General features: G+C 41.6%; 2 protein-coding genes across 2 annotated transcripts; both read right to left on the bottom strand.

Annotated features, from left to right (window-relative positions):
• Positions 1 to 6,616: 6,616 nt before the first annotated feature.
• slc52a3-2a (solute carrier family 52 member 3-2a) lies at positions 6,617 to 8,622 on the bottom strand (the record flags this gene model as incomplete). Its single annotated transcript, XM_080837420.1, has 3 exons — positions 6,617 to 6,826; positions 7,096 to 7,219; positions 7,538 to 8,622. 3 exons carry the CDS (start codon positions 8,620 to 8,622, stop codon positions 6,617 to 6,619), a joined length of 1,419 nt encoding a protein of 472 aa, XP_080693546.1.
• A 2,988-nt stretch (positions 8,623 to 11,610) lies between these two features.
• Positions 11,611 to 21,555, bottom strand: slc52a2 (solute carrier family 52 member 2). The gene is made up of 5 exons (XM_080837421.1): positions 21,353 to 21,555; positions 14,764 to 14,901; positions 13,627 to 14,503; positions 13,264 to 13,387; positions 11,611 to 12,867 (listed from the first exon to the last, which is right to left on the bottom strand). The coding sequence occupies exons 2-5, from the start codon at positions 14,891 to 14,893 to the stop codon at positions 12,658 to 12,660; spliced, it is 1,341 nt and encodes a 446-aa protein (XP_080693547.1). The 5' UTR covers positions 14,894 to 14,901; positions 21,353 to 21,555; the 3' UTR covers positions 11,611 to 12,657.
• Positions 21,556 to 22,828: the final 1,273 nt, after the last annotated feature.

Below are 22,828 nucleotides of genomic sequence, written 5' to 3'. Positions count from 1 at the left end.
ATGCTCATTTGAACTTCACAGAGCTGGAAAATCATGAATGTCTCCCTGAATTTGACTGCACCAGGGAATGCCTCAATTCCCTGTTGTTCGGATTCTACGCATGTGCTTCTTACTACCATCTTTGGCATCATCAGAAGTACAGCTGGACTCCCAATGAACGCACGATTCATCTGGATCTTGCTTTCGGACTCAGCCCTTGACATGCTCAACATAAACCTTGTGATCCTTGACATAGTCCAATGTCTCCTCTTGCTTGTTGACGTCATTATCATTCATGTTTTCCCACACTATTTGGAGACAACGAGGATGGCAACGGTTGTGTTTTCCATCCTTGGATGTCCCCAGCTGATGGCTTCCATGTGTCTGGAGCGATATGTGGCTGTGGTGTGGCCAACACGCTTCTCACTGCTGAAAGCATACTATTTCAGGGAACTGTGTTGTGCTGTATCGTGGGCCGGTGCACTTTCATTCACCATCGCTGTGATTCTGTCGAACAACTCTGACACTCTTTCCATCATACGTAATGAATTTGTTCCTTGGCAATGTAGGCATAATGACCTTCTGCAATATCAAAATTCTCCGCACACTCAAAATATCCAGTCCAGGCAAAGATGAGATGCACCCTGTAAAAGTGAAAGCCTACCGGACAGTCCGTCGCATAAGGGGTATTGTGGCTTTTTGTTACGTTCCATCCATAATTATGCTTAACCTTATATCTAAACTGAACTCAACAGGATGCTATTTGATACTGGTGTGTCTAGTGTTTCTCACTTCAGCCACCATTTTAAATCCACTCATAATTCTTTACTCTAAAGGCAAAATTATGCAATGGCTCAGGAGAGCCCCTAGGTCAGCTTAACACTCCATGAAACATTTTTTAGGGATTAGGCTACATTTCTACCTTTTTCCCTTGATTTGATAGCCATATGAATTCAGGAAATGTTAAAGTATCCCAACTGAGGAGAAAAAGCACTTCACACACATTAAGCATTATAGTCTACTCTAGGCTATTGCCATAGGAGGAGAAAAAGCACTTCACACACATTAAGCATTATAGTCTACTCTAGGCTATTGCCATGGATATTGAATTACTGGCAAAAGTCATCCTCAACTGCAAATAATAAACTCAAATCCAGGTCAGTATGTGAAAGGACCATTAAAAGCGCTCAATTCATTTTCGCTTTTAATGGTCCTTTCACACACTGACCTGGATTTGAGTTTATTATTTGCAGTTGAGGATGACTTTTGCCAGTAATTCAACAAATTCAATAACAAATACCCTTGTAAGCATTTTCAGGGATGTATACTGTAAAAAATGAGAGTGCCTTGAATATCCAATAGGCTATCCCAGCAAGCACTTTTATTCTGCTCAAAGCTTCTGGGAAAACCCTTTTAAATTTGAGTGAGTCCTCGAGCACCTAGTTATGAATGTGGCAAAAAAGCCCTGAAACTTCTCTTTGATAAAAGGGACCTTCAATTCTAACTCCAAGGCCCTTAAAAGTTCAACGTTCCCTCAACTTTTCCCAAGGTTTTACTTTCCTCTGTTACTTTGTTTAGCATTTATCACATTAAGACTGCAGAGGATGACATCAACCAAAATCAACACATAACCAAGATGCAGGGAGTGTTCTGTGAGTGGTAAAGTTAGCATAGGTTCATAACCAAAGGCCATCATCTGTTTTATTTTTGTATTTATTTATGTATTTTTTTGTGTGCATTATATTCTTCTTTAGGTTATCACTGTATTACAGAAAAATAACACTATCATTGAATTCAATTTTGTCTGGTTTCGTAGAAGTAGTAGTAGTAGTAGTAGTAGTAGTAGTAGTAGTAGTAGTAGTAAGAGATCCCCAGTAAGTACCCCACAACAAGCTGAAGTTCCCTTAAGAACCTCAGTTGGTTGGGAAACAGTGCTTTGAAAGCCCTGCACCCAGTGCTTTCAGACCATGTTGGAGAAAAGGGTTCCTCAAGGAACCTGATAAACAACCCCAAGGTCCTCAGAGAACTGATGTGTTTAAAAGGGAGGCTCCCAAAAAGGTTCAACCAGTGTGGCAAACTAAGGAACCCTAAAAGGAGCCTAAAGTGACCCTTCATTTTTACAGTATAGCCTCATCCATGTTTCCTCTCACCAGTGAGCACCATTCATGCACATTTCTCAGGGCCAGGGCCGCTGACAGGTTTGCCCCCCCCCCCCAAAAAAAAACCACAACCACAGAATTCCCTTGTGCAGCTCCCAAACACATGACGTCGGGATGACAAGCCCATTTATAACGGATAAACCAAAAGGATTATTTACAACTTTAATTGAATAGGCTATGGATATGGACTGAGTGAAGTTATGGCTTTCAGAATCATACCACAATAAAACTCACGCTATTGTATTCACTTAGTGCTCATTAACTGCACATTTAATCGACCATTTTTCACTTGACAAAGGGGAATCATGTCAAGGGTACTTTTATTTATCGCCAGATCCGCTGAACTTCCAGAGAATGTTTGGGGAACAAGGCGGAGCCCAGGCTCGGACTGGGAACGATTTTCGGCCCTGGCATTTTGGGCACAATTAAAAACCAAACGGCCTGCCTTGACGCTGTCTTGATCGCGGGCTTCTTGCAAATTGCAATTATTCCACATTAATCCACACGGTTTAACATAACCGGACAGCCCTGCTAGCAAGCAATGGATTATGTTTGCATTGCTAATTCACATTAGAATCCGTTGTAGGGTAAAATAGAGAGAATCCGTTGTAGGGTAAAATGAGAGTTGGTCACATGCCAGGCCCGTGATTCCGAGTCGGCATCAGGCTTGCGAAAAAACATGAACATTGTCTCTTGGAGGCTGGTTTGTGGTCAAAGCACTCTCTATCTAACCACTCCTTCAGGTGTTTTCTTGAGTTTGTACAGCCAACTACTGCACACGTTAGCTGACTGACGTTTGGATAATGGATATTTCTCATTTACTATAAAGAATGACCATGAGGCAGTCATGAGTAATAGTGCATCAATGGATATGTGGAAATGGTTTCCCTGAGATCAAGACCAGGTTAAAAAGTTGCACACAACCTCCATGCAGAAGTACCAGACAAGCAGACCAGGCAGCAGAAAATAAATAATTTGTACGGCTGTAAGGAGTTAGGTATGAGTTAAAACTGAAAGTTTATTACGATTTTAGTAATTTATGCTGTTATGCGCACACATATCTGTGATGGGTATGGAGAAATGCATCATTATCTCCAGTAGTGTAGTCCAGGGTATACGCAGATGTACGGAGTATACCCACTTATTTTTCAGTCAGAATTGCGTATACCCACTTCTCAAAACAGGGCGTTTATCCTGTGCTGTATGGGCTGGTTAAAAAAAAATAGACTATACCCACTTCTCCAGGGACCACTACACCACTGATTATCTCTAACTACAAACAGTGAGCCTACTTGGAGACTAGTTGACCAGAAAATGCCACTGCATGATTATGTATGTAACATAAACATAATTTCCCTTTCAGGTTGCTATATGTCCAGCTGTTCTGCAGTTGGAAACTATGCAAATCAGTCTTCTGAATCCTGCCACACAACCATGCCAATTTTTGTAAGCTATGATCTTTGAGACCCTCAATCAAATGAGGGCCTATTATGAGGGAGTGTTGTTGTTTTAAGCTTGTGTTCAGTATATGCTATAAAAACTGTGTGAAGACAAAGGTGGACCTATGGATTTGACGATGTACCTCGGATGACGGCCCTTGTGACAGCACATTACTTTGTCTGTTTGGTTAGTGCATCAGCCAAATCACTTTCTTGATGATTACTTTTGCTGGTTCAACCTACATAGCTTAGGCTATCGATTAAACTTAATTAAGCCTCGATGATCGAATTGCCAAAGCAATATGTCCAGTGGGAATTAATGGTCATTTGCATTTCACAGAGCTGGAAAATCATGGAGTTCTCCTTGAATTCGACTGCACCAGGGAATGCCTCAATTCCCTGTCGTTCGGATTCTACGCATGTGCTTCTTACTACCATCTTTGGCATCATCAGAAGTACAACTGGACTGCCAATGAACGCACGACTCATCTGGATCTTGCTTTCGGACTCAGCCCTTGACATGCTCAACATAAACCTTGTGATCCTTGACATAGTTCAATGTCTCCTCTTGCTTGTTGACGTCATTATCATTCATGTTTTCCCACACTATTTAATGAAGACGAGAATGTCAACGTTATTGTTTTACACCCTTGGATGTCCCCAGCTGATGGCTTTCATGTGTCTAGAGCGATATGTGGCTGTGGTGTGGCCAACACGCTACTCACTCCTGAAAGCATATTATTTCAGGGAACTGTCTTGTGTTGTTACGTGGGCCGTTGCCCTTTCATTCACCATCGCCGTGTTTCTGTCGAACAATAGCATTTTGTACATGGGCAGTGCTTTCATTGTTGGCAGTGTAGGCATAATGATCTTTTGCAATATCAAAATTCTGGGCACACTCAGAAATTCCAGTCCAGGCAGAGATGAGATGCACCCTTTAAAAGTAAAAGCCTACCTGACAGTCCGTCGCATTATGGGTGTTGTAGCTTTTTTTTACGTTCCTTCTGCAATAATGATTAGTGTTTCACCTTTACTGAACGAAAAATGCAATTTCATAATGGTGTCTCTAGCGTTACTCACTTTAGCCACCCTTTTAAATCCAATCATAATGCTTTACTCTAAAGGAAAAATTATGCAATGTCTCGTGAGAGCCCCTAGGGCGTCTTAACATACCATTTTTAGGGATTTTAAAAGAAAATATTAGGTAGGCTGCCTTTCTACCTTTTGCCGTATGATTTGATAGCCAGATGAATTCAGGAAATGTTAGGTATACTAACTGATAAAGCAATAATAAAGTGAATGCTTTTAATGGTCCTTTCACATACTGACCTGGATTTGAGTTTATTTTTTGCAGTTGAGGATGACTTTTACCATTTAATCAATATCCATTCTAATAGCCTAGAGTAGCCTATTATGCACAATGTGTCTAAAGTGCTCTTCCTCCTCCTAGGCTATATCATAAATAAAACATACCGTTGAATGCATTTTCAGGGATGTATACAGTAAAAACTTTAAGTGCCTTGAATATCCAATATGGTATCCCAGCAAGCACTTTTTTTTTTCAACTCAAAACTTCTGAAAGAACCCTTTTTAATTTGAGTAAGTCTTCGACCACGTAGTTATGAAGGTGGCAAAAAAGTGCTGAAACTTCTTCAAGTTGAATGTTGAAGGTCCCCTCAGCTTTTTCAAAGGCCTTACTTTTCTGTTACTTTGTTTTGCATTCATTACATTAAGCCTGCAAAGGATGACACAGAAAAATCAACACATAACCTAGAGGCAGGTAGAATGCAGAACGAAAAAACCAAGCATTGCAATGCTTTAGGAAAAAGTTAAATGAACTGAGCGAGAGAGAGAGAGAGGGTGTTTGTAAAAGGACGAGGCACCCACGAAATAATTAAAAAACCTTGCACTGTGCTTTCAAGCTATTGTAAGTAGATGGCAACCATCTCATCTGGAAACATAAGCAGAACCCGCAAAGGGTACTTTACTGTTCCCTCAAACTTTGTTGGGCAGTCATGAGGGCAGCATCAAGCTCCCCTCAGCTGTTCTGTGACTGCAGAGTAGCATGAAAAGTGAATGGTCAAGTTGACATAGGTTCGTAACCAAAGCCCATCATTGTGTTTGCATACTTGTTTCGTATTTTTCTCTTTTAAAATTCCTGTTTCACTTTTGTATTTATTTATTAATGTATTTATTTTGTGTAATTTGTTAACTATTTATTTAATGCTTTTTACCATCTGACACCTCATTATTGTATTCTTCTTTAAGTTCTCAATGTATTACATGAAATAACATTATCCTTGAATTAAATTTGATTAGGTGTTGTCATCTTTTGGTTTAGTAGTAATAGTAGAAGAAGTAGTAGTAGTAGTAGAAGTAGTATTATTATTAATAATAATAATTATAATAATGGTAGAAGTAGTAATAAGAGGCCCCCAGTGAGTTTTCCCAAACAAGCTTCATGTTTCCTCTCGCCAGTGAGCACCATTCATGCTTATAGGTTATCTAACCTGAGGTACTTTTTTAGAGCAGCTTGAGTCATGGATCAACCTTTGTTCAACAGAAAGACAATAGGTTAGCCTATAGCCCATTAATATAAGTTTTATTTAAGTTAAAGTACAACACATAGTAGCCCAGATAAGGCATTTTACACGTGCTTTTACAGAGATAATACGTAGGCTAGAGAGTGTACAATCATACTAAAACAAAAACCATAAAAGACGCCATATTTACATTTAAATCTTCCAGTGCACATACAACTGTAAGCACTCTTTTTTTGTGTTAGCATCTGTTAAAGTAAAATACACTATTGTAACAGCTGGTGGGGCAATTGTTCGAGGAGGCCTTTGCGAATTTCATTGACCTAATGAAAAAATATACCAAATAAAAAATAGTACTGGGTATATTCAAAAAGCCATGACTGTAAATCAACAGTAAGTTCATCGATATACTAGCTGCAAGACTGAACTGAGGTGATGGGACTGTGACATGAAAAATATCCCTGTTAGATCAGCATACAATGATTTGATTATAGCACATTTACAGACAATGGGTATTACATGGGTCACCAGATTGGAAGAGACTATATACGTTAACCAATGGGAACATTGTAAGAGCCCCAACCATGGAGCCAAACTGCACCACCGCTCCACACCACACCAGGGCGCTGTGACCCTCATCACGCAGAATTACTCCAATGATCACCTTCACATAGGACAGGGTGAGAACAAAAAGGACCCAGGCCCCCACCTAGAGCAGCATAAAGCAGATCTATCTCAGTGATCGCAAAGGAAATAATTCTAAAATTCAGTTTGTGCCATGTTGGTGATATATCCTACAGTGAATGTAAAAATAGTACATCCTACAATACAGTCAACATATGATAATGAATGAGTGCTCTCAGAGAGTAGCAATGAATAATTTAATGGACACAGTCTACATGTGAATCAATTGTGCATGTACTGCTGTTCTTAAGCTGAAAATGTCAGGAGTGATGTACGCTCAGAGTCTGTACTTACAATGATGACACTCCCTGCTATATCATTGACCAGGAGAGGACAGGGACTCAGCACAGCAATACCCATGATGTAGGCACCGATGGCTGTTCCAGTGATGGTGAGAGTACCCATGAGGAACAGAGACCTGATGGGGAAAAGCAAAGTCATTCTAAAATGTTTCAAAACAAGGATTCAGTCAACTTGCTCCTGCAGATTCAAAGGTAAGTGACACTTGAAATGAAAGACTATACCATTAACATTGGGGTAATGTTGAAAAATAACTCCAAAATAAAATTATTCAGATTTGTATTTGCTGAGCTTGCTAAAATGCTAGATATCTAAATTATATCTATGTGGCAGACATAGCTGAACAGTAAATGATTTTACAATAATGATGAACATACTGTAAACTACACCAAAATGAGGGGAGAATGTAATTTTGAAACTGGTAAAAATTGCCAACCTTCTCGGAAAGAACATGGCAATGAAACAGGCGACCGGGTTGGCAACAGCAGCCATGGTGGCAGACCAGTGGTAAGTGATATTGCCGTAGGGAAGACAGGAGTAGGACTGTACTGACGGAAGCACAGCGTTGGTTAAAGCATTAGCCCAGGCTAAGACAAAGAAGATATAGGCAACCTCTGGCCAGCTGTAGCGACCCGTTCCGAAACGGCTCTGGCAGTGGACCTTGGAGCTGGCTGAGGTGATCATGAACTTCTGTTCTGCCTTGCTGGCATTGTGCTCACTGCTTCCCTTCCTGACGGAGGATGGAGGCTCGCAAGGCACACAGGGAAGGATGTTGAGCAGCAGGAAAGAGCCCAGGCACACCAGCATCATGGTCATGAGGAAGACGAAGAAGACCTCAGTGGAGAAATTAGCAGGCTGGTAGTGTGGCACCAAACCTGCGCTTGCAGCGTCCATCAACACGCTACCATTCGAAAACATTTCGGTAGTGATGTTTGCAGAGTGCAGCACGACCCCTGTTTGTGTGTTGACCTCCAAGCTGGCATTCCCTGGCAGGCTGGCATGCCTCACCGTCGTGGCATTTACACAGTGCATGACTCCCACCCCTTGAGCTAAAGCAACCAGTGCAGGCAGTAGCCCACTCAGGCCCTCACCTATAAAGTAGCTGGTGAGGTAGATGGGCGGCAAGCGGTTCATAAAAGGCAAGAAGGTGACTGAAGAGGTGCAGTCCACCGCCGACACCAGGAAGGTGAGGACGAACAGGGGCACGCTGTGGTGTGCCCCTCCAATCTCGACGGTCTCCCGCCAGAAGAAGGCCATCAGGAAGGTGGCCACTGCCCCAAGGCTCACGATGGAGTAGATGAGGGTAGCCTCATTCAGCTTGCCGGGGCAAAGGCGGTGTGCAAGGGCGACGCAGAGTGGGCCCACGTTGGCCAGCTGGATCAGCACAGACAGATAGGAGGGCAGGTACCAGCCCTCAGGGATCTGGGGAACAATTAAGGGCAGTTCCACCCAGAGTCCACAGATGGTCACCCAGGAGCCCAAGCCAAATAGGCAGGCCAGAACATGTGTCAGAACAGACATGATGGTCTTAAGGCACAGACACACTCAGGGTATCTGTAAAGCAGATATGTAATGTGTAAGCATTAGACAGGCTGGCAAATATACAATATGTATGTACATACAGACGTCTTACAAATAGATCCAGTTATTTTCAGTACTATATAACAATAATTTAGTCACTGACACTAAAACAACAAGAAGCCATTACTTACTAAAACTAAATAAAGGCATGATAAGGTTAAGACACTCTTTGCTGTGCGTGTGTATATACATATATATACATATACAGTATATATATAATATATAACACTTTCACCAGTATCTCAAACACATATTAACCAAGAGAAACCGCCCCTGTCATTAACCCCACAAGGACACCAAACACAGCAAAGTGCTGGCACAGTGTCCTGAGGGGAAAGTTGCTCAAGACATCCTCAAATGCAAGAAAACCTAGTAAATTATTCCTTCGGTAAGTTAATCTTTTCTGTTCATGGCTAGACTTTTAATGGCATGTCATAGTCATAGGCAAGACATCTTACGTTTTCTCTGTTGTCAAGGGAACCGACAAATCCAAGTGTCTTCATATCTATACAATTTTATTGTGCCTGCTAAAGGCAGCAAACACCATAGAAATTGCAATTGATGTCATTCGCAGTGGATTGCAATGTACTATGCTATACAATAATTTTCTGAGTTTGTGCTCTGAATCAACGATAACACTTCCCTCAATATAGTATCCAGTCAGGAGTTAACTATGTAAAGTGAATCTGCGGTCATTAGGAAGAAAAAGGAATAAACGCTAACCTACTTGTTACACAAAACAGGAAGTCTAATCCAGGTGTACCAATCAAGCCTTTGAAACATTGCCAAAAATAATGCATAGTACAATGTTCGGAAATCCCCCACAGATTTGAAGCTTAACCCCCTGCCGCACATTATATAAATCTAACTTTGTTCAATGTATAGGAATCTTTGAAAATGAATATGTCCACATCTTGTGACTATTAAATGCTTATATCTAATCAATCAATCGATCATTTATCAAAAACTAAAACATAAAAACCAAAACACTCACATTTCAGATGCACCAAAGACCAGAAGAGCCTTCCTCAGTCCTATGCAGTGATTTGTCCAGGGGGATAACGGAGGCTTTTATTTTCAGGGTTAGGTGGGTGTACTCCCTCCAGCCACCCATGACAACTTCTCTCAGCTCATGTGTTATCTAAGACAAGGGTGGCCCGTCTACAAGTCCCTGTGCGTGTGTCAAACGTGACCTGGGGGGGTGTCGACAGGGCCATGGACGACACCTGGTGAATCATTAGTAGATGCTGAGTCCTTCCTCATCATCTGTAGTTGTTGATGTCCCAGCATTATATTTACAATACAGAGCATAACAGTAGCATTTCCTGGATATTGAAGGCAGTTAACCACACAGACCTAAGGATGGTTTGTTGGAAACATTGACAGTTGTAGAGAAACATGTTGTAGACTTCATTTCAGAAGACTCTCAAAAACAGTTTTGAACTCTAGCTTGTAGGTAAATATTAACCACGCTAGAGTGACAACCCTGGCCATCATTATATCATAGCATACAAGCATTCCGTAGACACATGTGTTTTGCAAAATTTAAACTGCCTGGCTTCAGAAATATTGCCTTAAAGTAACACTATGTACTATTATAACACTATTTTGAGGTGTGGTTTTATAGGCAACTTTTGGTACCATCCGCAAATTCATTTTGAGAGCATATGGTCATGTGAAGGACACATAAACACCTGTGTCTTTTCACATAGCCATCCAGGATATGGCCTTTGTAGTTCTGTGTTCCGGGCTGGAACACCCTGCAAAATTGGAAGAAAAGTTTTCACAGCATGGCGTTGCCAGCTAAACTGTCAAAAGACACCAGTTAGTGTCTGGGCAAGCTTCTATCAGTGTCAACTGGGCTGTTGGTGGTGTTTGCATGCCTTCTAGGTAGTTAGCTTGCTAGGTTTGGAACAGAACGTATTGCTGCTTTTAGGCTGAAAAATAGAACAAAGCCTCCACTGAAGCAGGCCTTCTTTATCTCTGCAGGGGCTCAGTTACAAAACTGCATGGATGTCTGACCTTTGGCTCTGGTTCTTCCCCTTAGGTTAAGAACTAAGACATATGACCACAGTTCCTGTTTAAGAGGTTGTTTCCTACACATTGTTCTCCTGCAGTGTCCAGGATCACAGGGTTATTTTCACAGTCCTCACATATGACCTTGAAGACATGAGGCCCAAAGATGCCTGCGTGCCACAAAACATCTGTTACTGTCCTTACAGCAAAGGTTCTCAGCAAACTAAGAGGCTTCGCACAAGACAAGAGACGACAAGAAAACCCAACACCCAGATATATGCAAGTTTACCGTTATCATCATTTATTTCAAAATAAGTTTAAAGTACAGTACAGTACATAAAAGCATACATTCATGGCATACCACATAAGTTACCATGCCTGTGTTAATCCCCTTTAGAGAGGAACGAAAGAAAAACTATTATGAAAAAAAGAATGAAAATTATTGAAAATATGAAAGAAAAAAGGAAGACTCGATTAAGGAACAGGATGAAGGCTTATGGTCTCAGCGCCAAGTTAAACACAATTGTAAAGTACGGCTCAGATAAAGTCATTCAATTCCTGAGACTGAATTGGCACAGGACTTAAACATATGTAGAAATTATATCATTGCACACTGAAACACTAAATGTCCCTTGTTTTTACAAGAAACCACATATCAACGACACATTTACTTAACTACTTTAGGCACAACAACAATCAAAGAAAACAATAATGAAACTTCCTATGTAGTTGACGTGTACAAGAAGAATAACAGAAGTCAGCACTTTTATTTAGACGTGCTTGCCATTATGTGCTTTGTCTAGTGTACATTTAAATAACTAATATGATGTCAATGGAATAGCCATACCAAGCAAAACATGAGCTCCAGTTCAACTCTTGGGTCCCTCAATACTTAGTCTAGTGCCAAGCGGGTTGGAGCTGGAGGAATAGGCAATCAGATTCAGATCCAGATTCAGATCCTTCAGATTCAATTTTTGCCACTATAACTACATTACATCTGAGCATCTGATCGCACAAGAAGAAAACGTTTTGATTTGCAAATCCCTGAGCAACAATTTATCTTCTACAGGAAAAACATTTCAGAATATCATTCAGGACCCAAACTGCCCAGGAACCAAATTATCTAAATAATATCACTGGCTTCACATGGAACACATTCCATTCGGTCCATGTTACAATTACATTAGAAGATTGCAGTGTCTTATCAGTTTAACATATCAGTAGAAAGTAATACCCTTAATATGACATATCATATCTCAATGACCCCTGATGCATCACATTACATCAATTGAAGATTATTCATAGTTGGACAATGAATGATGCACAAACAAAACTTCCCTGGTATAGGCATGGTCAAGTTATTTTTCTATCTACAAGACGGTCTACTCCTTTATTTGTATTCCTGCTGTGATTAAAATGGCCCCTTGTCATCTGGCAAGGCAAGGCATTGTTTTTATCTTTTTAAAATGTGTCACTGTTTCTATGTTAGAGGCTGCAAATACTTGCAAAACTGATATTGCCGTTTTAGAGGCTATTCAAGGCATTTCAGTTACTGCAAAAAGGCCACAACTGTTCTATTACAACTGCCATAATGTCAAACCAACATCATTATAAATTACTTAAAGAGAACTTACAACACACATAACTGCCCCTATGTTCCAGTTCACAGATATAACACTAGAATTTGCACTCAAGAAAATTTCATATGCGTCAAAAGTGAGTAATCTTTTTTCACTGCTGGAAGTCCCATTTATCAAGTGAGAATAACCAGGTGGCCCTAAACAAACCAGCGACCTTACAGGGTGAAGGCACTTTGCAAGGCTTATAGAACTTGTGAAATAGCATTCCTGCACTACGGTGTCATTGTTCACATGTACATTATACTGCAGTTCACATCTTAACCCAGTACCTGTCTGGGACACAACTGCAACTCTCGTCTGAGAGACAGTCAGGAGATTCTCAGCTGCAGGTGTCTACACAGTCCTCGGCACTGGTAAAGACCCCATAGACATTGACTAACGGAAAGATGGAGAGCGCCCCGAGCAGGGAGCCAGCCTGGATAAACACGCCACACCACAGCAGAGCTGCATGTCCAGCCTCGTGAAGCAGCGTCCCGATCACGACCTTCAGGTAGGAGAACAGTCCAGTGAAAATGATCCACGAGATCACCTGTGTGGAGGAGACAGGAAGTGAGTACAGAGGAGGGAGGTTTAAACATACAAGTGCTGACAAAATCAATCTTCTTGTGGATGAATAAAGATAATCAGACATTTCAGACTTTTTCGTATCAATTTAAAAATTTGTCTCCCATTCTCTGCTGCCACACTGTGAGACACTGTCAGAAGACAGGTTTCTTGGAGAGCAGAGAATTGTTTACAATAAAGCCTGCTTAGTGGACATTGCTGGTCAGGAGGTTCACTCTGTTCTTACTTTGGGTATGTTGTTCTTTTGACTAGATGATATTGGCATTTCTATGTGTCTCACATTGTGCCCTCATCACTATCAACAGATTTTTCTAACAGTTTTTTTCTAACAGCCTTTCACACCTTTATGGGCCTCACTTACCACTAGGGAGATGCCAGTAGGACTGCCCAGAAGTGGTGGACAAGGGCTGAGTGCGGCCAGAGCCATTAGATAGGCGGCAAACACACCACCAGCAATGGCTATCACACCAAGTCCTACCCCGGACCTGCAGCCCCATGACAGTGGAAAAACCGAAGGTAGACAGGGTTAGCTGGCGGTTAGGAGTTTTCTTGTAATCAAATCAATGGTACCTGCAGTATTTGTGTATAATGTAAGTTCTAATCTAGAGCATTGTTAATGGTAAAAGAACATTTAATGTAAAGCAATTAATGCCTGATTTGTTTCTAATGGAAAAAGCTTGAATAGCTACACAAATGTGAGAAAAGGGCTCCCCCATAAACCCACCTCAGGAGAACAAACATGGCCACAAAGCAGGCCAGAGGGTTGGCGATGTTGCCAAGGACGACAGAAAGGTGAAAGGTCATAGTCCCATAGGGCAGGCAGGAGAAAGTCTGAACAGATGGCAGCACCCCATTGGTCAACGCATTGGAGAGGCCTAGCAGCACTAGCAAGTAGATGTTCCTTGATGTCCAGAACATCACAGATTCTGGGGGCAGCTCTATCTTTGCCAGCTCCACCTCCTCCTCAGACACAACCACCCCTCCATTCTGCAGCGGCTGCGTCTCCTTCCCCTCACGCACCACCTGCATCTGCGGTTCAGGGTCAGGGGTTACGACCTCCTGCTGTGCCTCCGTATCTGCAGATATTCTTTTGCTCAGCGCTACAAAACTGAGGCCTGACACAGCCAGCATGACAAACAGGAACCAGAAAAAGTTCTGGGCCGGGAAGTTCTCCTTGAAGCGGTGGGGGTGAACTGTGCCATTGACCTCAGTGCACTCGAGCTTCCCCACGCCTTGGCCTAGCGCCACCACGCAAGGGAACAGTGCACTCAGACCCTGGCCGATGAAGAAGGTGCGGATGTACTGGGGCGGGTAGCGGAACATGAAGGGCAGGAATGAGACGTTGGAGGTGCAACAGACGAAGGCCAGGATGAAGCTGAGCAGCAGAAAGGCCAGCGAGTGCTTCTGCCCGGCCACCTCGGTCTCATAGTCCCAGAGCAGAGCCAGGAAGACAGCTGTCACCACCGCCAGGGCCTGGATGATGTGGATCAGCAGCCGCTCGTTCAGACGACCAGGCGCAAAGTGATGTGTGAGGGTCACCACCACAGGACCCAGGTTTCCAAAGGCGATCAGCACCGAGAGGTAGGCAGGAAGCGTCCAACCTGTTGAGGAGAAATAATTAAAAAAAGTTAAAGTTAAATTAAAGTGCATAATAGTCCTTTTATCGATATTTGTAAAGCCTAAAGGTTAATGGGAAATGGACAAATGATGAACAATGGACAGACGACTGAAAGGTTAAACTGACTGGCTGAAAGGTTAAACCTCTCAGTAGCTAACCATAATGTGTGCTGCAAATAACTGTACCTAAATGCATTTGTTTAAGCAGCCTGTAATGGTCACAAGAAATTGGAAAATAATTTACCTTCTGGCAAGACGTTCACTATGACTGGCAGCTCCACCCAAAGGGAGTTGACTGAAACCCAGGAGCCCATTCCAAACATGGCCACCAGGGTGTGCGTGACCACTGCATGGTTCCACCATGTGTCTGCCATTTAGACTCCTGTTTGAGACAGAAATGGGCAAATCGATTTAAAATAAATACAAATAGGTAGTAGGTGAGACACTACTAAGCTCAATTTACTGATTTGAGCTGGTCTGGGATAATAACTCCCCCAGGTCACACAAATGATAAACATCCATTTTGTGTATTGTTTCCATCATTGTTTATGACATTGTAGGTTCTTATATTAGCTCTATATCTAAAAATGACATAAAGTGGAGGATAACTTATAACTTATAATCATCTACTCTAATACTTACTGAAAAGGTAGTTGAGTAAGCTGTCCTCGATTTGTCTCAATCTTCAAAATTGTAATATTCACTTTGCTGATATTTTTACATCATTTTCTGGGTGATGTTATGCTGTTAAACACTATTCTGAACCATAAGGCTATTGATGTTATATGTAGCAGTTTTGGTTTCATATTGATGGTGAGGTGATTTCCTCTATTGTACAAAAACCTGTGAAGAGTTGGTGGTACAATAAATTCACATAGAGGACAGAGAGCCTGGAGAATGTATTGTTAAGGCTATCAGTACTATTGATAAGACCTTAATGCCTGGTAAATTGGAATTGTGGTGCTTCCATTTAAGCCGTTTGCCACGCGGTGGCCTTTGACTGTGTATGAAGTTGCTATTTCAGAGGTGGAGAAATTTGAGGAAGTCATGAATAAGGCAGTTAGGAAATGGCTTTGGGTTGCCACGTTGTGTAGGTACTGTAGCTTTGTATGGAAAAGGAATTTGGGATTTACCAATGACCAGCCAGGGAAGGGGCCTCCTAAGGGTTAAAGGCATTGTCCAAGGCTGCTGATATAGCAAGCCAGTGGTTGTGCCTGAGGCGCTCGCCAACTACTTAGGGTCGTGAATTGACCTGAGCTAATACGGATATGTGAAATCTTGTCGAGGTCTATCGTGAGGTGCATCTGTTGTTGTCTCTGGTAATGGCATGTGTCCTAACCCATAATGAATATGGAGGGGTTTGGGTCTTGGACACCAGACACCACTGCTGAGGCTTCTGGAGGTGTCACAGGCCTAATTAAACGAAACACTGATGAATGCAGGTGATTAAAAATCCCACTAAAATGCTGCCAATGGAAGCTTTGTTGTTGTATCCTGCTGTTCAAGTTTGTTTAGCAAATGTGGGCTAGACAGTGCATCTTGTACTGTGAAGAGGAGCCTTTACAGATCCTGGGTACAACACTCGGCACCTGTTGCAGCTGGTGCCATCAAGTTACGCATTGTTTTATCCTCTGCTCAGGATCTATGGTTGGGCAGTTGTTATATTGGTTAGGTGAGGTTGTTGGGTATGAGTACTTGCATGTGACAGTGAAAGGATTGACCGCTGTGGGAAGTCCCCAATCAATACCACAAGCAATTTAACAACTTTTCTTTTGTATAAAATTTGATTGGTTCAGGCCCTGCCTTGACTGACCTACATGTAGGCTTCATCTTTGGACTAATAAGTCACATGCCTGTATTAGGCATGGTCTTCATGGACTGGTGTTAGGAATGTGATACCACTCTTCTGATTCCAGTCTTCATTTATAACAGCTTTAGTGAAATTGCACAATTAACTCAAATACAAATTCAAGCTTTCATTCAAATGGTCCTTAACGCAAGTACGTATGTGCAAATGAATGACCTGATATAACAGTATGCAAATATTTCAAGTTTAAGTATTTATAAAGGATAGAAAACAGGATATGAAAATCCTTTTAAATTTTTTTTATTGATAGTTTATCCAAACCATGGAAACATGTGGTTAACACATAATAAGACAGTCCTAAATAAGTTTCAAAAGTTAGAAGCTAGAAAGATGCTTAACAGATATGATATTTGAAATTAACACATGGACATGGACCTCCAACTTTTCCACAAGCAATACTTTACAATAAGGTAATAGACCAAAGCTCAGACACTAGACAGCAGAAAGTGTTAACAATGAGTACACGTTACACTGGTTACAAATTCAATGTAAAAAATATGTATATGAACAGAAAGTCAAAACCAACGTGTGGGCTCTGGACATAAGGTCTTTTCTAGTTCTAGCTATAGTGTTATCTTGCTAGTTGAGAAGGTCAACTTACATTTGCTAAGTAAAAGAAGAAAAGGGGCCTGGAAATTCGCTCCGAAAGTCATTCATCTCCCTATAATTTTGGAAAGGTGCGACTCCTATTCGTCCTAAGTTTATGTTCCGTTCGTCATTGTCCAGCGCTTCTGCTTCGATGTCTGCAATAGCTCGGCCAGAACCAAAGTCCATGTCTTCTGCTTCTTCACTGTCCACCTCGATGTCTTCTTCTGGACTACTGTAGCCCATTTCATCTGGCAGCACGATTTTCAACTTGGCCACCATATCAGTGAGGGAGAAGCCAACATGAGCGAGGTTAGGGTTTCGCGACCCAAGGATCACTTTCTGGTATCCTAGCTCACACCGGATGGCCTCGCGTTTCTGTGCATGCGTAGTTCCTTCTAGACGCTCCAAAAGCCTATCTACATCTTGCTTTGTTCGACAAGGTCCCCCGTTTTTCTCTATGGATATTAGTATGGTTTCTCGAGTGGCCTCAGCCACTGGGTCATTAAATATTGGTAAAGCTTCACTTTCCTCCATTCCAAATGACAACATCGGCTTCTTCTTTTTGAGTTTGTCTTTGGGGAAATGCTTATTAGACCCTGTTTTTGACTGATGCCTTCCAGGGAGAGAGAAACGATTTTTCTGTGCCAAAGGCATCCCTCTGGAGGAGTTGGATGGTGGTGCAAGGTCAGGTCTTTGACTCTTGTAGGGGAAGGCCTGACCAAAGGGGTATTCTCCCATTAAGTGGGAGAAAGTGCAGTGCTTTAACTGCTTTGACACCTCGGCAGAGGGCTCTTGGCAATAGACCCCTCCAGGAAGGAAGTCTTTCAGGTTCTCCTCCATAACAGCAGCAATGACTTTCATGACTTTTTCCAGACAAGTTCTGATCAGTATGCCGTACTGATTCTCTGCATTGGTGTTGCAGAATGTGAAGACCTTGTTGAAGGTTCCTTCCTGCAGAGGAACCTGCAAGAAAACATTTGTAGCCAGCTCGGGCTCCATGAGAGTAGTGGCATCTTTTGACCACTGTAGGACCTTCTGGTAAAGGCAGTAGATGTATCTGCTATACAAAGCATACTGTGCCTTGCTCTTGAGAAGCTGCCAGTATGGACCAAGAACCTTGCAGTACACAACAGCCAAGACGCACGCCAAGGCTTGAATTGCATCGTCATTGGCATCATCGTTGATGCTGTCCAATATTATGTTGGGCTCGTCGTTCAACACCTGTAGGTCAGAAAGGAAAAGAACAACATCTGTCCGGTGGTGGAGAAGAGCGGCAGCTGCTTCAAAGTAGTTGTTGAACCGATTGGACACATTCACTGGGAGTTTGGATGGATTCTTTCTCTCAACACAGAAGGCCAGCCAGTGTCTCCTGCAGTTGTTCTTTGTATTTTCATGAGGGCTCAAAATATCTGATGCCATGCGGATATAACGGCATGTAGCACTTTCATCAAAATTCATAAAATGACTAAAGGTTGGATTGTTGTCCCTACCTAGTTTCTCCCCAGTTGTGTTCAAAATCTCTCGTTCAAAGGACATTATTTGTTGCTCAATCGCATCATAAATGTCCAAAAGGTAATGTGTGTTGTAATGTAGAAAATCTAATGGTGACACTAGGGAGTGTGTTTCACTGAGCGCCTCAATCTGCTCTGTCATATACATCATGCCGTCATCCTCTGCAAGCATAAGTGTGTACTGATTCTTCAGAAGATCCAAGGACACCTGCTTAGACACCTCAGTTTTTCCTCCATACACATTTGATAGTTTCTGAACAGAGATTATGGAGACATCAAGCAGAGTGAGAGACTCTCCATCAGTGATGTTAGAGTTTCCTCTAGATCCTGCAGGAACTGGTCCCCTTTCTTGCTGATCATTATACCCATCTGAATCACATTCCTCTTTCACAGTCACAAGCTTATGTCGCTTTCCTGTCTCAGACTTAACTGTGGTATATTTTGACTGCTTCTGTGATATCGGCGTCGGCTCTGACTCCTCCTTAAAAAGCCGAGGTCTCCCTGGACCCCTCTTCTTAGGAGGTTTCTTCTTAAAGCCCTTTCGAGGTTTGTCAAGTTCAGCATCGTTAAGATCAAAAGGAGATTGAAGGAACTGATCCATAAGACCATTTGACCTGTACCTAGTCCTTTGGTAATTCCGGTAGTGCGCCATGAACTTCTTAAGCTTTGCTTTGAGCAATCTGTTGGCCTTCTGAATTTTCCCATCACTACAGAACTGGGGATCAAAGTTTCTGAGCCATGACACTAAAACAATGAGGTCAATTTTTTCCCGTAATACAAAGTTACTCAACTCTAACATCAGACCATTAGTGATTTCAGTGTACTGGGCACGTTCAGAAAAGTCAGACATTTCTAGCAAATCGGTTCTCCCAATACCAATACTATCACATATGGGACCAACAAACTCAAAGTTGACATCTGATTCAAGAAAGTTCTTTCGTGCGTCACCAGTTAAGCTTAAAGTTGTCTCAGTGTTTCTCTCGATCAGACACTGGAAATCCGCAGACTGGAACATAGGGAAAATCTTCTGAAGCCATTTCAGGACTAGCCCCCAGGGGACTTCGTTGTCCTCTCGCAACAGTCCGATTTGAACCAACAGCTGATTTTTGCATGGCTTCTCATCCAAAAGCAGTCCTTCGCCAGTCTGAGACCCCAGGAAGTCACCAACAAGCTTATCATATGTGTCATCCCCTGGAACACACATGATTTAATAAAAAAAAAAACAGTGTTGAATTCAAACACATCTAAAGTAAACCATTATGTATTATACTCAGGAAATGAAGAGTAAGGTGTGGTAACTATGGTAAATTAATAATTAGCATTATTTATGTTATCAGTATTATGAAAAGACAAAGCAAAAATAGTCTAGGGGGAGATTTCCACATCAACACAAATCAGTATGTCTAGCTGCATAGAAATACTGTTTACTGAGGCGCTAGACACTTGATTTGCTGCATTTTGCTAAAAAGCTATACACATATGACTTAATGTTCTCTTTGATGGGGGGGGGGGGGGGGGGGGAGGAAGTCTGATGAACATTTCTAAAGCCTCATGCTCATAGATCCACTTTCACAGACTTCCGCAGAAGGTAAACCAAAGTGTACTATCTATTGAAGGTGAAATAAATACTCACTCAATTCATTAGCAATACTGAGAAGGCTTGGACCAGAATCTTGCGCCGTCTCCATGACTGAGGGTCCAGATGAATTTGCTTGGGGAGGACGTATTTAAAACATCTGGGGGAGCACGAGCTTCCAAATAAAGGCCAGATAAATGGTTTAGTTTTTATTGTTACAAAATAACAGGATTCCTTAGTTAACAGGCACAGGACAAACTAGCGTGACAACTCTTGAAGATAAAGGCGCAGTATGTGGTTTTCTTCTTGATGCCTACTTCAACAATGTGATTCTACAACACAACACCCGCCCTCACCCGTTTCTCAGTGTAAAAGCGTTGTGCTTTTGACGACAAAAAAACTTACTACTATAACGTACTCAAGCATGATTACATTATATAATTATATTATCATACAAACTGTTCCAACATTAATTGGAATTACCAAGGCAGGTACAACAGTACACTGTGCAAAAGGTAAATGTAAAACTGGGCCAAAGGTTAGATTGAGGTAGCTCCGTCTACCGTCGGTTTCATTACCGTTACTCAGATTTCCGTTGATAAATAATATCAAAAATGGGTCAAATTTAGGTAAGAGAGACAAGACTGTTGAATGCAAACATTATTTTGATCATTCTTAAAATAACTTAGAATGTAAAATACAGTGATATATTCACAGCAGCCATAATTTGTAGCAGTTGCACCCTCGAGACTGAGTATACAACTAACATCCGGTTAGATACTCATAATTCAAATTATCTGACAAATTCCCTGATAAAGTGTCACTTACTCAGACTAATGTGCAAGGTAAGAGATACACATTAGCCAGCTAGCAAGCTTCCTTCACAGGGCAGCAAACACAAGTTACATCATGGCGATTGCCCTTGCCTTCTAACGCGCGAAAAGCAGGGTGGGTAGCGAACAGCCTGGTTCGTCCAAATTGCCTTCAAGCTTACAAAATAACAATTCAGATTGTCCTTAAATCGTTTACGGGTTCGACGTTCACCTATAATACGTTTCAAGTGGACGTCTAGACAAAATCATATAACAGAATACGTTACGCTTACGTTAGATGGATCTTGGAAGCATGCTATTCTAGCTTGTTTGGTAACGTTAACGTATAGGAAGGCAGTTCTGTAACTTAATGTTTTATTCAGGTATTCACACATTCTGTTTACAAATAGCATTGCCTTAGAGTCGATGTAAGTAAACTGACTTAAAATCCAACAAAGTGAAGTTAAATCACTGCTTACCGTTGGTGCAATTTTAAGTTATATGAGTGGGAACAACCAGGAGAACTCAACGTAATGTCCAGAGGGTAACGTCAACGTTTTATCAAATTCCCACTTGTATCACCCTGGATAATTTTCCGGCGAATACATAGTACGCTATCTTCTTAACCAATGTACTTTTCTCCTACAGCTCTCCGTTGAGTAATTGTGTGAGCAGTACCACTAAATGTGCTTTGGCAGGACATTGAGTAAGTTCTCTGCAAGGCATGATGGGATTTTCGCAATATCAACAAAAAGAAAAGCCTCTCCAGCCATTTGCAACATCACCAGTTGAGGGCAGTATTGACAATCCGTGCTTTAGGCATACAAATCTACTCAAGAAGAAATGTATTGGTGAAGGTGGCAGCAATAATGTCGACATGATCACGTGATACTGAAAAGCGTGTAAATCATGCATGTAAATCTGTCACGTGTGAGATGTGTGTGCTTTAATTTCGTAGTCAAACCATAGATATCTATAATAAAGGCTAGATATCCTGCCTGCGTTTGTGGCCGACGGAGTCGAATGTCCGCACATTTCGGCCATTTTGAGGACAGTATCGCTCACTCCCCTTAACATTGTGTTGGTAGTGGACTTTTTAAATAACCAGAACTTGCTCAATTTTCAACCGATTTTCAAACAGGTTGGTTTGTTATAAACGTAAGATATTTCTTATGGCACTACATACTTATGAAGAATTATAAACATGGGTTTTCATATGAAAATAACATTGACAGGTCTCTGACAGGTCTCGTTTCAAGGGAGTGTTCAGTAGAGCAGGTTGCACAAAATGCTGGCATCTTCATTGGCAATAGTCAGCAATTTCCTGTCGAAATCATAATGTAAGATGTTTAACAAACCAACCCGATTGGAAATCATGTGCAACTTCAGTTTTATTATGTGCAACTTAAGTTATATTGAAAAGAAAGAACAATTACTCGCCAATTGATGTAAAATGACTGATACACAATAGCCGTGATACACAATTAAGCTGCACATTTCAACATGTTCAAGCATCCATAATTATTACCAAGGTAATGACGATTGTAAATCAAGTCATATGTAAATCCGTCAAAATTTCCGCGAGATAAGAGTGTAAACGATTGTGAAGATCACTGACGTTACCTAACGTACCACTGATCCCTACCGGAAGCATACTGTCCTCAAAATGGCCTCCTGTGCGGACATTCAAGAGTCCGCCATAATCCATCTAGCCTTTATCTAAGATATCTATGAGTCAAACCACCTGGATTGTCCAACAGACACCAGCGCTTTGAACCAGATTTTTTTCCCAATTGGTTGGTTCTGAACAGAAACAGTATTTTAACGTTTCCGGTTTTCGTTTCAATTCTAAAATTGACATTCCTGAACCAGTTAGAACAAAAAAATAAAGTTCCTGAACCGGTTAATAGCGTTCCATGTCAGCTGCGGGTCTTACAAATGAGTAGGCTGATCAT

This window comes from Sprattus sprattus, assembly GCF_963457725.1.
Source record: "Sprattus sprattus genome assembly, chromosome: 4".
NCBI lineage: Eukaryota > Metazoa > Chordata > Actinopteri > Clupeiformes > Clupeidae > Sprattus > Sprattus sprattus.
The sequence above is the reverse complement of the archived record's forward strand: the minus strand, read 5'-3'. Positions and strand labels throughout refer to the sequence as shown.